The 15,300-nt window shown below is 33.0% G+C and overlaps 1 protein-coding gene across 1 annotated transcript in view; it reads left to right on the forward strand.

Moving 5' to 3' along the window:
- LOC125662456 (uncharacterized) overlaps positions 1-15,300 on the forward strand; it is a 55,929-nt gene that overhangs the window by 2,851 nt on the left and 37,778 nt on the right. The window contains exons 2-3 of the mRNA XM_056147397.1: positions 5,199-5,387; positions 13,717-13,917. Coding sequence (XP_056003372.1) covers positions 5,199-5,387; positions 13,717-13,917 — 390 coding nt within the window. The remainder of the gene's footprint in view (positions 1-5,198; positions 5,388-13,716; positions 13,918-15,300) is intronic.

Raw genomic sequence — 15,300 nt, forward strand, 5'->3', positions numbered from 1 at the left:
ATACGGTACCAATTTTGATGCACCAGATGCGCATTTCGACAAATTATGTCTCTTCAGTGATGCATGGGAATATACACTATTTTTTTTTTCTTTCTTGTCAGCTTGATTTTGTTCTCATTTTACACATGCCACTAACAAAACAAAAATATATATTAAGGACATAAGCCACATTTCTGACATTTTCTCTGGATTATTTCCCATCTCCTCGATATAAAGAGGTGTTGTATGATTTCGGTAATAAATTCGAATTTTATATTGTAGTAATATTACTATACTTATATTCCGGCCTGGATAGGTTAGCGATTAGATAACATATCTTGTAATGCAGGGGTCCTGGATCTGATCCCTTCTTTGCTAAAATATATTTGTACTGTCCTTATATATGTAACCTTCTGCAATACATAACTTTTGATTGCAACAATTAGAAACTATCAAAACATTGAGTACCGGTATGTTATCTCTAAAACAGACACGGTAATACGACGTACCCCAAGATTGTTTTTGTAGAAACGAGACAGAGTGCACATTCATGAAAATTGATATATATTATCGAGAAACGTCGCATAAGTCATCAAGTGATCAAACACCGCAAAACAATTCTCACTGTTTTGAATATTATAATTAACCCATGCATTGATTAATTGAGGTCATATATCACCTTATAGTTTAGATAAAACTAAATCTAGATAAGAATACATATATTTAAGTAAGTTATTACCTACCGTAAGAAAAGGGTTTAAATAATATTTCATTCAAACATATAATTTAAGGAATACATATTGCAGCTACATACTAGTAGTAGTAGATGTAGATTGCATGGGGAGAACAAGTAATACATTTTAAATGGGACATAATATTTTGATATGCTTGAATATATTCATCTTCGTATTTCTCTTAAAATGAATATTATCATTCATTGATTTTCTAGGAAGTATCATATTATCATGTTGGTGGGGGCCAAGTCAGAAGCATCAGTGTATGTTCGATGCTTATGTTGCCTCAAAGGATATGAAAGGATGTGGTTCATTTAATCGGAAAGAATTTCTATCAGGACATCATATATCATTATCAGGATATGGGGCTCACGGCGGGTGTGACCGGTCAACAGGGGATGCTTACTCCTCCTAGGCACCTGATCCCACCTCTGGTGTGTCCAGGGGTCCGTGTTTGCCCAACTATCTATTTTGTATTGCTTGTAGGAGTTGTGAGATTGATCACTGTTCGTTATCTTCACCTTGCATATCATTATATTTATATCCCTCATGCATAGCTTTTATCCTTAGACGAATTTGACTCCACTTTTTTGGCACTCTGTTTTTGGCTATAATAGCTCTAAAGCTTCATTGGTATTTCGGATTTCAAACATTTCGGTTGAGCATCACTGAAGAGACATTATTTGTCGAAATGTGCATGTGATTCATCAAAATTGGTACCGTATAAGTTTTACATTTTAGTTGCCTACATGCCATTGAGAAGACGATTAGCTATGATGACTATTATCATATGCGCAAAATTAGAAAATGAAAAAGATTGTGTGTGCTTATCTTGTCTATTTTGTAATATATAATTTTAAAATAAAGGTGTACAATTTATAACAGGATACGATTATTAAATATTCATCATCGGAACCCACTGCTCAAAGGTCGTAATTTAAGCGCCGAGCATAGGTCTAAATTTTTCAACCCTCACTGACAATGGTGTCGCCTCCATATGAGTGAAAAATTCTTCGGTGGGACGTTAAATGATAATCAGTGTATCAACCCGTGGGTTTCAACGTTGTCAGATATTAAAGATATTGACTTTCCCAGCGTACTAAATGACTTCAATGTGACCAGCAATGCCATGTTACAGTACAAGCAAGGTCTTCTTATGATGTTGAAATATAATTTACATACCTATATTTAAAAAGATACGTTAAGCGAGTGACACTGATGAACGTCCAGACTCTAGAAAATAAAGGCCCGCAATTGTTTTGAATCAAATGCCAAGGTCACGATTCAAGGTCAAAATACTTCCTCATAAGTAACTATGTAAATTGTCAAGTCTTGTATTAAGAAATGTTAGTTTAATAGATTTCACACATGGTACTGGCATACTATTTCTTGCATATACATAGTAAGCAGAGCTAATATTGAACTGCAAAGAGGGTGGTGGTGGTACTTCCCCATGAATCAATGATAAATTACAATCTTTATGTATCATATTTAGTTTATTTAACTTGAACAATTTTTAAGATCAATGATTCAATTTCAATCTCACACTTAATTCGATTGGCAAGGTGAAAAAAAATGTACATGATAGTATGAAATAACTGAAATATTAAAATATGGATTTTTTAAAATATGGTAGTTATTTTGATGAATTCTAAAGATATACAATACAATTTGTGATAAATGTACAATACAGAAATAAAAATCATGCACATTTGAAAAAAAAAGTGCATTAATCTAATTATCTGTTAGAAATTAAGAGTTTTTATGATTGGAGAACATGCATGATGTACAACAACACGATATTTACTTGAAAATAATATGAACATTAAGTCTGCTGTTTTGTGATAGTTTATTATCATAGCGACATTGTAATATGAATTATCTACCAGTATTAATAATTTATCAACCATAACATTGATTTCAGTTGAATCTGTTTATAAAAGGATTTTTTTTGGTCTACAAATTTATTTATTTTGCATGGATTTCGAATTTGAAAAGAAATATCAATTTCGTTTCCATGGCAACCAACATGAATTATCATATGAAACTTGTTAAAATTTAAAATCTAACATCAGTAACAGTCGGCTATTAAGATTATATACTTTGAATACATAGAAAATTGTATTTTGAATTACAGTGAAAAATGCATCTCTACTGTCATATCATGACGAAATGCATCATATCGTTTCCTTGGAAACAAAGCTTAGATCGTAGATTCCCAAACATGTCACATTGTCATATAATAGTACTATATCTAATGTATGGTGTACAATCATTTATAGATTTCAAGCTGAATGCGGGAATTTTTATCCATCATTGAAATTTGCCTGCAAATTAGCTTTTTCAAAATATATCAAACAACCCTCTTTTTCAGACAGAATAAAAATATAACAGAATTATTCAAACCTTTAACACAATATCAAACTAAATAATAACAATGCTATATATTATCAATTTATAATGATTTAATAAGAACTCAAACAGTTTAATCCAGCATAGTTGAATGAAAAATATCATTTTTCATGTGAAAATTGACTCTTTTGTGACCTGAATGGCATGCACGTTTTACCATGGCAACATAGTTGCATAACAACCAAATTATGATGGTTTTACATTTCCTATGCCGGATTAAGTCGATGTGCCAACGTTGAAAAAAAAAATCGGTGACAGTGCGTGCCGGATCCCTTATATAAATGTTTAAGTGGTTACAGAGAATGACTCTTAAGTGCAAATTAAAGTTTTTCAAATCATGGGCCCCAGGAATAGGGTGGGTCAAAATGAAAGGCAAAGATAACGAATAGTGATCAATCACATAACTCTTATAACCAATACAAACAAGAGAGTTGGTAAAACACGGATCTCTAGACATACCAGAGGTTGGATCAGTCGACCTATCACTGCCGTGAGCCATATACCTTGATCAGGTAAACGGAAGTATCCGTAGTCAAAATCAGCGTGCCAAGAACTGACTAACAATCGGCATGAAACACGTCAAACAGCATTTGACCCAATGCTAGGTTGTATTCGCAAAATATATCGGTATAACGACAATGAAATTTGCGAAATGCTGATTTTAAACGACACGGTTGGAACTCCTGTATCATCAACTTGTTTGTCAGTAATCGATTTAAAACTGATCATACGCGGAACAACCTCTTGAGTATTGAATTAGTTGAGAGATGTAAACACCGCATGCAGGTTATAATGGAATATTGCTACATAGATAAAGGAAGATGGCGATGGAACAGTTGAAATCAGCCCGTTTGTCATAAAGTAGAGTTGTTAGTTTGGCGTTAATATCTATTTTCAATGAAATATCTAAGAATGAAGCGAAAGTGGACGACTCTGTGGTGTCTTTTATTTCGAGATCAGTGGGATATATTGAATCGAAATATGAATGAAAATTATTATTGTTAATAGATAATACATTGTCGATATATCTAAATCTTGAATTGAAGGCCACAGCAAGACATTTTTCCTTCTCATGTAAAAGTTTTTGAATAAATTCTGCTTCATATGAATATAAAAACAGGTCAGCAAACAATCATGCACAATTCGTGATCATGGTAATTCCAACAGACTATTGAAGACCTGATAACCAAAGACCACGAATATGAGGATCTCCAGCATATTTTGTATTCCAATTTCAGAGAACTTCTGCGTGAAATCATAGTGGCGTTTAACAAAGTATTTTTTGAATGACTGATCACTAGATCAGAATATTTGTGTTTTCCATTTTTGTTGAAGAAGCAACTGTCTATGAAGTCAAAAAGGCCTAGTCTTTATGTTATCGTGTGGAATGGTCGTGTAATGAGTTGGAAAGTCCTACGTTTTGATGTTGATTTGAGAAACGTTTTGTGATTTCAGGTTTACTAAAAGTACTTTATAATCCACATTTGATTTAAACCATTTGTAGCATATGTATTCGCACAGTACGTTTGAAGGTTATCCTTCATAGCTGTTAACTATATTCGTGGGAAAAGATAGGGGCTTAGTACAACATTTACTGGATCCAGCAATGTATCTTTATAAGGGTTTTTATGAAGGTTAGGAATCCAGTATAGGTATGGTAACTCATATTCATCCGATCAATTGACTGGAATATTAAATGTGTTTAAAGAATAAGTACGATTACTAAAGGTGGAAGTGATGCAAAGTTCGTTTAAAATACAGTTGTAATAATGAGCCTTACCAACAAAGACAATGTTGTTACATGCTTTGTCAACTAGCAACAAACATATTCTTCGTGTAACCTATATAATTATTTTATCATTTCTGCTTTACTAAACGCAGAAACACTATATACGGGATACAATCCCATTACCGGATTTCAAATTTGCAAGACACCACAAAGTTCTCTGACGTAGTTTATGCATATTATTGGGTAGATCTTTCATACTGATTTTGAATACGGATTGCTCCATTTACCTGGAAATATTAGAGAGCTCATCGCCATACTAATGTATTCTAATTATATTATTGAAGACAATATAGCACTCGGGAGGAATGTTACAGGCTACCACTACAATCCAGGCTATACACCCATTAACAGTGGAAACTTAACGGATGGGAATATCATGAACATTTGTGAGAGGTTTAAAGGGAACTCTTTTCACATCTCGATCGATCTCGGAAAGACGTACAACATAAAATCAGCAGTGCTTATATCCAAAGGTAGGTCAATGATTTCCAATGTATGATCAATGCATGCATGTTTAACCTGGAATCACATCGAGGATATACATCTGATTAATTCCTGATAACCATGTGAAAAGCCATTTATTGTGTATATATTTTTTTAAAATAGCCTTGATTTCTCAACATTTTATTTCATTAACTTATTCCAAAAACAAAACAAACACACAAGAAAAAAAGAACTAAAAAAAGGATCGCTTGATAATCCATAATGGCATGCTAGTTTTCGTGAATTATCATGATGTTAAATTTACAAAACACTATCAGCCATTTCTCAAAGATGGTCACCGGACTGAGTATCACTTAATAAAGAACATATCTGGAGATTATTTTTTGAGCACGTTTTCATATTTAAACTCAAAATATCTGCTCTAAATCATAATCATACACAAAAGTGAAGGTTATAAAGCTCACACAGTCATTCTGAAATGGTGTACATGCTCAAGATTTTTTCGAGTATGCATTGAAGCTTGCTCAGAGTTGTACTCAAAGCAAATATGGCTGAGTTTGAGTATGAGTACGGTAAAAGCTTTATAACCTCTAGGCCATATTGGACATTTTGTATTTTAAACTCTGATAACCTCATGTTGATTTTTGCATGTTATATAGGTAAGAGTGATGATGCATTTTTTGTCTAGTAAACTCAACCACTCAAACCTCGGTACAATGAGAACATTGATATGAAGAAAGTTAATATGTCTACCAAAAATGTGGTGACATTTTTTACTAAGGATTCGGGGGGAGATTCCATCCTCGCAGACCACGCCTATATTGTTTACCTTTACACTACGTCAAATGCCGTTTCTCTATGATTTAAAAAAAACCGACTACATGACTACGAGTGAATTTCCATGATTTTGTTTTTGATGGAAAGAAAATCATTCGGAGGTCATTGCGTGGTCATAGCGGAATGATCCGAGTATTGTCGACTGGTAACAAACTGGATACCTTTTAGCTGTTATAACTAATGGACGCTTCTTTCCCCACTTCACCGGCGTAATATATTTACCATATAATATGTGTAACCACGCATCTCTCTCTCTAAATAATTGTCTGTTCAACACTACTCTTTCCGATTTCAACACAACCACTTTACCCAAAATTTCCTCACTTTTGAGAATAGAAAAAAGTTTATTAACACACAATTTACAAGCGTAACAACTGTTATTAAAAATAATTTCGTTTTAAAAATACTTAAAACTTTACTTGCTTCTGTAGACAAGGACCTGTGACCTTTTTGTCCGTTATTGCTTGCCAACAAATATTTCACGTTTTAGTTATGGGCGGAGCCATTGGAGTGTCGGAAATCTTTTATTTTGGCTGTTATTAGTAAAAAAAAAATCGTGTTGTTTCATGAATATTCATGCAAAATCGAGGATTGTGCTGATCATGCAGTCACGGTTTGAGGTAGGGTAGGTACCACCTTAGTAACTGTGGTTAGTGACGATGGAAATATTCGTGAATATGAAATATCAACAGTTATGAATTGGATTGGAAATTACAGGTTTTTAAAAGTACAACAACGGATATCATTAATTTCAAAATTAAGGATTATCTCCCTCATGCATAGCTTTTATCCTTAGACGAATTTGACTCCAGTTTTTTGGCACGCTGTTTTTACCCTATAATAGCTCTAAAACTTCATTGTTATTTCGGATTTCAAAAATTTCGGTTGAACATCACTGAAGAGACATTATTTGTCGAAAAACGCATCTGGTGCATCGAAATTGGTACCATATAAGTTTTACATCCACTAAATATATACATATGTAGAGTTACAAATGTACGGTTCGGATAATTAGTCCCACAACGGTTTTTAAAACCGCAGGAGACTATAAATTCATTCTCCATCTGTCCGCCTCTCTCTCTCTCTCTCTCTCTCTCTCTCTCTCTCTCTCTGCAAGTCAGTTCTATTGGTTTTCTAGACTCGTGTTATACTTTCAAGGATTCATTTGAAAATTGCAATATGGTTTCAGAATAGCAAAATACAAATCAAATTCAAATTTCGTAACGTTTTTATGGACAGATATGGAACCAATCAATTTTGTATTGTTATGTTTTCATAATCATATCGAAATCGTGTTGCTATGGGAATGTTGGTAATGTAGGACATCTTATTAGAGGTAGCAGATGAAACACAGTTGCTTATTATGTCAATAATCACTTCATTAATGCAACATTTCAAACTCAGTGATTGCAACGTCGGATCAGTCGGCAGTATTCAATTTATCCATTCCTGTAATCAAAATTGCGGATAGACCTTTTAGATATTAGCCTTCCAACAGCTTATGGTAGGTAGCAATACATAGTCCGTTATAAGTATTTAACGAGACCGAGTACAATTCGAATTTTCGCGTTCTGCGCAGTTGTTGCGCATCGTTTCACTTTCATGAAGTCGTAAAAAGTGAACTCTAGATATTTTAACAAATACGATGTTTTTTAAATAAAAAAACTAAAGAACTGTTAATTCATGTTCAAATATAGTAAATTCTAAAGATAATAAGAAAAATTTGTTTAAAAAGTGGTTTTACAAATTCAGAAGACCAGAGCAGACGTCAGACAATATTTCCCGGCGGTTTGAACACATGGGGATATTACAAAAAGAAATTATTTATAGAAAAAAGTTCGAGGTCGACCTATGTCCAAAGATAAAGTCAGTTAGATAATTTATTTTAATATGTGTTATCATACGCATGCATATACATGTATATTTTCCCCTGCATGTTCATATCTTAATTCCAAACGCCAGAGCCCTCGTGGGGCAGTATGATATTAAAATACACACAAATGTATAAATACATCAGCGAAAAAAAAAATAAAAAATAAGAAGTGATATACATGACACATGGTTTAAACACAATGTCAGTTATTTTTGATTGCATATATTGTTCAAAATAAATTTCCTAAGTGTATGCTCTTTTTTAGTTTAAAAGGAAAAAAATCCAAAATGGAAAAATAATAGCGATATCGAAGATAGTAAATTAATAGTTAATAAAAATTGACGCTAATCTATTGTAAAACACTTGTTTCTCATAAAAAAACAACAACAAAGTTTTTACACTATAGTATTAATGCTGACGTCACGTTTAACCTCACATTGCGTCATACTCAACATGCATTGTGACGAACTTTTTGTGTATTCAAAGCATCTCATTCTCACTAAAATAATTTATTTTCTATGAAAAGGTCAATGAAACTTTTATTATAATGCAATCCGTATTTCAAAATATCGTATACGTACGTTATTAAAATGATGAGGATTGCTGTTTTGTTGAGAAAGAGGAGGGAGTGTTTAACAGTTTTATTGTGCACCGTAGGCCTATGTTTCGTTGGTAGATCCTCTAATAAATATCTCATTCCTAATAATATATAATCAGACTATGGGTATAGTGCACACGTTTTCCAATTACAAATTCTGTAATTTATATATTTCAGATCACATCTATATTGTAAATGTTGTTGGGTAAAACAATACACTTCATAGAGATTTCGAGTATATAGGTACATAATGGCAGTGCCCCCCCCCCCCGAATAGTAAACTTAACGACCTGATGATTTTAATGATGTTCTCTGGCCTTGGTATGTATATTTTTTCCATAGTTGGATTGATAGGCCAAATGGTTAAACCTTTGATAGTATCATTTATAAAGTAGCGTTGTAGTTATTTACGCATGGGATCGAAAAATTTATTTGTAAAGTTTTGAGAATATAATCTTGTGATTCTTTTAACTTTTCTGAGATTTATAACTATTTCCTGATATTTCTTTATTCTATATCAAACATGCATATAGCTATTTCATTTATTTTCCGACCATATGGAAGTTAGTAATGCAAGGTGAAGATAACGAACAGTGATCAATCTCATAACTCCTACAAGCAATACAAAATAGATAGTTGGGCAAACACGGACCCCTGGACACACCAGAGGTGGGATCAGGTGCCTGGGAGGAGTAAGCATTCCCTGTTGACTGGTCACACCCGCCGTGAGCCCCATATCCCGATCAGGCAAACGGAGTTATCCGCAGTCAAAATCAGTGTACCAAGAACGGCTTAACACTCGGTATGAAACACGTCAGACAGCATTTGACCCAATGCGAGGTTGTATTGACGAAGTAGATTGTTATAACGATCATAGAATCTACGAAATGCTGACTTCAGTCGAGACTGTTGAAATCCCTGTACCATCAACTTGTTTGTCAGTAGCTTACCTCGATTTAAAAACTGACTATACCCAGAACAAGCTCTTGCATATCGAATCAGTTGAGATATATAAACACCATATGCAGGTGATAATGGACTATTGCTACATAAATGTGGGAAGTTGACGATGGAGAAGCTGAAATCATCCCGTTTGTCATACAGTTGAGTTGTTAGTTTGCCGTTAATGTCTACTTTCAATAAAATATCTAAGTATGAAGCAGAAGTGGACGACTCTGTGGTGTCCTTTATTTCGAGCTCACGGGGATATATCAAATCGACATATGAATGAAAGCTATCATTGTTAATAGACAAAACGTCATCGATATATCTAAAAGTCGAATTGAATGTACTACAATTATCAAGTATCCCAGATGCAAAGAAACATCTAAATCACGCACACAAAATCAGTATCATACATGTAACGGGTATAACTATTTCAGACTATCAGAAGAAAATGAGATATTCCCTAAGCAATTCCCCAGATTTATTTTCCATCATGATCCATACAAAATAGATTTTAAAAGAGCATAAGTAAGTTCCTATGGAATGAGCAAATTGCAAACAAAATTATAAGCGCTTTCATCCAACAAATTTGGCCTAATATTGATGAATAATATAAGAAAAAAAGTTGGCTGAAAGGGAAATTAAACGTTGAGATAGCCCCTTTGAACCGTATTCATGTACACCATAATATTCTTATTTTATCAGTCATTACAAAATTAAAGGTGTTTAAACATGAAATTATCTAATCAATGAAACAAATGACTTATTCATTAATATATAATTGGTGATATATGCAGAAGTTACAACATACATTGAAAAGATTGAAAAGTCTAGGGCAAAAATATGAAAAATATGAAAAGTTCTTTATTTTCGGAGAAAATCCCATAAGGTCCCATAGTAAAAGTGCTGATATTTTGAGTCGATCCCTACACAATACTGTACGGGCAAAATCATTTCTTTTTTATTTTCTTAAGGTATTCAATGTATAATGACCATATTTCATATCTAACAAATGGATGGTGGAATTTTTGTAATAATGGTATCATTTTGAATGGTTCATCAAATAGAAAATAATCCACCATAGGAATTTTTAAAATTTTGTATACTGCTTGATTTATTTCACCTAGAATTTAACATTGAAGTATATGGGAAAAGCATGTTTTATTACAATATTTTAAAAAGAAATTATAATTCCATACAAATCTTTTTGTAGAAAGTTACAAACACTTTCTCATAATGAAAATATGAAATAAAATTAATCATTGACCACACACATTTTTAGAAAATTAGATTTTTCTTATTTTTCCAAAGGGCAGACAACTCTTCCAAAAAGTTTTAAGTGCAAAAAGGTCAACTTCTAATCATTTACCAGTCATGTGAATTTCATCTGCTTCACTTTCATCATTATTTAACAATAAACATTTATGTTGATCTAAATCCTTCAAAATTGTTCATTATCCGTTCATTATACATAGTATATACCATAATAAAATGTCGAAAGTACAACTCATCAATGGTACAAATTTAATAAAAATCTCTAGGGCAGAAATAACTGTATCCGGCTCCCTTAAAATGAAGATATGAATGTTGTGTTGGTATATTATCTTGGGTATTATATGCACGATGATTATTTCGTACATAAACGATGACCCAGATTTTATGCTTTTTGAACCGCATCGAAACCAATTTAATTAAGATTAAATCTCAGATCCACTTACATACTTGCTACACAAACATCTAAGAACATCCCATAGAGGGTTAAATAACCAATCTCTTAAAAGGCGGAAGTGTCATCAGCATCCAATGAGACTCCTCATTATATACGTTATTTGGTTACTTATTAAAGATGGCGACAAATGGAGAAATGGAAACGATTAAAATCGTTTTTAAGAAATTTGATTTCAAGGCTTTGAAAAAATGATTAACAAGTACGTACATGTATATGTCTTTTTTGTTGAAGTATATCTTCCTAGGGGTTAAAGATCCCCCTGATGTCGCCATATTTTAGAATTTAAACAAAACATGCGATAAACAAATCACAATCATGGGCGTAAACTAAGCATGGAATTGTGGGATAATACCTTAACGATATGAAGCAGAGAATTTGATTGGCTGTTGCAAATGTGACCTCTGACGTGACCCTCTATGGGATGTTGTTAGATGTTCATGTAGCGAATATGTGAGATGTGTCATTTACGGTATGATTATGAATTGAATTTCAAAATTATAGAGTTCTGACTAAGACTATTTCATCTCTGATAAAAACGACATGTGTCAACTGCATGAACAACGAACATCTAATTCAATTCTGGTAAACATTATGACTTGGCACCAATGTTTAAGCCACAGTTCAAGGTCAAATGTACTTTTTATGCAATAGTACATCAGTCATTTAGGTAGGGGATATGTATTAGTTATGGAATATTCCCAGAATGCAAATCAAACGAAATTTGATTTGTTTTTCATGGCAATAAAGGACAATGTTGAGTTTTGTGACTCTAGCTCTTTATTCACTGTAAGGTGTCTGTCCAAACATGTCTTTGAACGCGAATGCTTTATACAATCGAGCCTTTTATTAGGGGTTGCTATTTGTAAACGCTGCATAAATCATGATACAATTCCTACAATCTTAATGTGATTTTGCAGAATAAATGACAATGTTTTTTTATTTTGTTCTGGCAATACATTTGACTTAGATAATTAGAAGTGTAAAATAATAAAAATCGTCTTGCTAGAACATGACAAAATATGAATGTCTTATAAAAACATCTATTTTTTGAAAGTGTAGCTACAATGAAACTAGACCATGGGCCTCGTATAAGAAAAAAATGTCTTGTTTTTTAACCAATTCTGATTTTCATGCAACTGTCATCTTTACTGTGTATTGGATATTAAATTTAGTTATGGGCATTGTATATATATATATACACTCACTTCATTATCTACAGATTGTATACACATTGTCACTCATCTTCATCTATATATGTACTTACGACCAAGAATAAAAGTAAAGCTGATAGTTTATATGATTTAGGGTACAAAGTTTGCGTGAAATCAATGTTGATATATCTACGTGAATTTCATCTACAAAATGTGGTGTGAAATCCATATCAAATTGTTTTCACGTGAATTCACATTTGACACACATTTTACGTGAAAATCACGTTGTAAAATTGATGTGAAATTCATGTGAGACACTTTGACCTGTGTACTCAGAGATGGTTTTGTTATAGTAGAAATTCTCACTAACAAGTTAGTTGTTTGTTTGTTGGGAATATTTCATGTTAATGAGACGTCACCAGCTGTAGATGAAGTACCACAATCTTAGACCTACGCTTAGTGATTACATTTATAGCAGTGACAGTTCTTTTTTAAAGTGCCAACGCCTGCCGCGTCACGGGGCCTCCGATTTCAAGGTCATATATAAAAGAACCGCCCCTTTCACTTATAACTGCCGAGTGTTTGATAGGAGGGACAAGTACCTTGTCGCACTGTTTCCTTCGTCGTTTAACCACACAGCAATTTAGCTTAAGATAAGATAGTACCCCTTTTTAAATTTCTGGACTGCAGAATTAATCATGTCTTTAATTCATGTTTATTTAACAAACAAGCCACAATCCTGTTGGAGGGGATTTCTTGCATAAATTTCACCAACTATCTATTTTGCCCACTATCATTTGAGATTGATCACTCTTCGTTATCTTTCATGGAAATCCTCCACTTTTCCTTGAATGTTTGATGAGATCGTTTGAATACTCTGATGATGATTACAGTGGTAAAGTTATTGAGGTTCGTTAGTCAGATTTTGAGGATATAAATATATTTACCATTTAATGTCCCCATCCACATAAACACATGAATTATACAAAATACTCTCGATATGAATGACTTTGGGTCGTTTAAAAAATGAAAGACTTCCCACCTGAGCGGATGTGATCCCCTCCCAAATTTACTTTTTCACCGATTTGTGCCCTCTGCCTTATATGCACCCCCTTGCGAATCTTGGTTGTAAATACATTACAGAATCCTATATAAATATCGTATTGAAGACACACCCTCCACTTTGGTGTAGAGTTTAATGCAGGTGATACACTTCTCTTTTTAGGCAATTATTCAGGGAATGCAACATTACAGTATTACGATGACTCGAACGACTGGCCTTTTTATATATACAAGACATATATCACAAACATTCCACCAACAATAGAGTTTGATGTTCAGCGAACTGGAAGATGGATCTATTTTTATTTCTGGGGTCACGTGGGAGAAACTAAAGAATTGGAGTTATGCGAGATAGAAATATATGGTGAGTTTTACAATATGGCATGGACGAGATAACCTAAATTCAAAATTCTAGCTATTTCACAAATTTTATGGTCGTTATAATGATCTAGTTCGTCAATACAACTTATGATTGAGTCAAATAGTGGCTGACGTGTTTCATACCGATTGTTAGACCGTTTTTGGCACACTGATTTTGACTACGGATAACTCCGCACTCTAAAAAGAAGTTTTATTTGTTGTTTATGAAATGATGTTGAATTACGAAATATTGTAAATTGATAGTAATACAACTAGTCAGAATAGCAAGCGATGATCTAACACTGCACGTAATTGTTAAAATGAATTGTAATTAGGATGGATTAATTAATTTATGGGATTATTTACTAACTATTCACATAATTACTTAATTTATAATGTATCATATTACTTAGTAAGTGAAGTACTCATTTATGGTAAAACACATACATGTATTACTAGATTTAAAGGCAACGTGTTTTTATTTCATATAATCTATGAGCGGTTACTTAGTGAATAAAGTGTTTGTTATTACTTCCTTGTAATGCTACAAGAAATTACTTACATATTGTAAAATACACAAAACAGTTTAAGATTCACTGTCATAGTTTATAACACCTGAATCTCCTGTCCCTCTGCTCGAATAAACTTTTCTATAAATCTTCAAATGCAGTAATACAGGTATTTTTGTCTGTTGATTCGTTAATGTTTGAAATAAATAACTTCTACTCTGAAATCCATTGTGCTTTACAGCATCTGATCCTAAGAAATCAATATGAAAATAATGTATCTTACAAAGAATAGAAGAAAACATAAAAGCAACAAAAACACAATGTGCAATGTAATTATGATGTATGTCATGTAAAACATACACTTAGACAGGGACTTACAACAGTGGTTTACAATAAATGAGCACTTGAGATAACTTCAACCTGTACATTTAGCTTCACATCAATATGAACATTCAATATTGATATGTAGTGAAGGTTTGTAAAAAAAAAAAAAAAAAAAAAAAAAAGATAACTGATTATAACCTACCGTGGAAATGGTAAGTCCTCATTCAATTAACATTTTTAACAATAGTAAATTCTTTAAATTTTTCAATACTCGGTGACCGCACTCACATATTTCCCACCACAATCCTATTGTCTGTTCCATCTATTTGTCACGATACTCTATAAATGTATTCTCTGTTTTCACACAAAAAATATAGCAGAGTTTCTGTACTCCCAAATAAGAGTCTCACTTGGATGAATAGAAGTATAATTCTAAAGCATTCAGGAACATACATGTTGACATATGTCTGTACGCTACCGCTCTCGACATGGTGAGTTGAAATCAACCTGGGCAGTGACCATATGAATTATGTATTTGATTAAAATGAAGTTCA

The sequence above is a fragment of the Ostrea edulis genome, chromosome 8 (assembly GCF_947568905.1).
Source record: "Ostrea edulis chromosome 8, xbOstEdul1.1, whole genome shotgun sequence".
Lineage (NCBI taxonomy): Eukaryota > Metazoa > Mollusca > Bivalvia > Ostreida > Ostreidae > Ostrea > Ostrea edulis.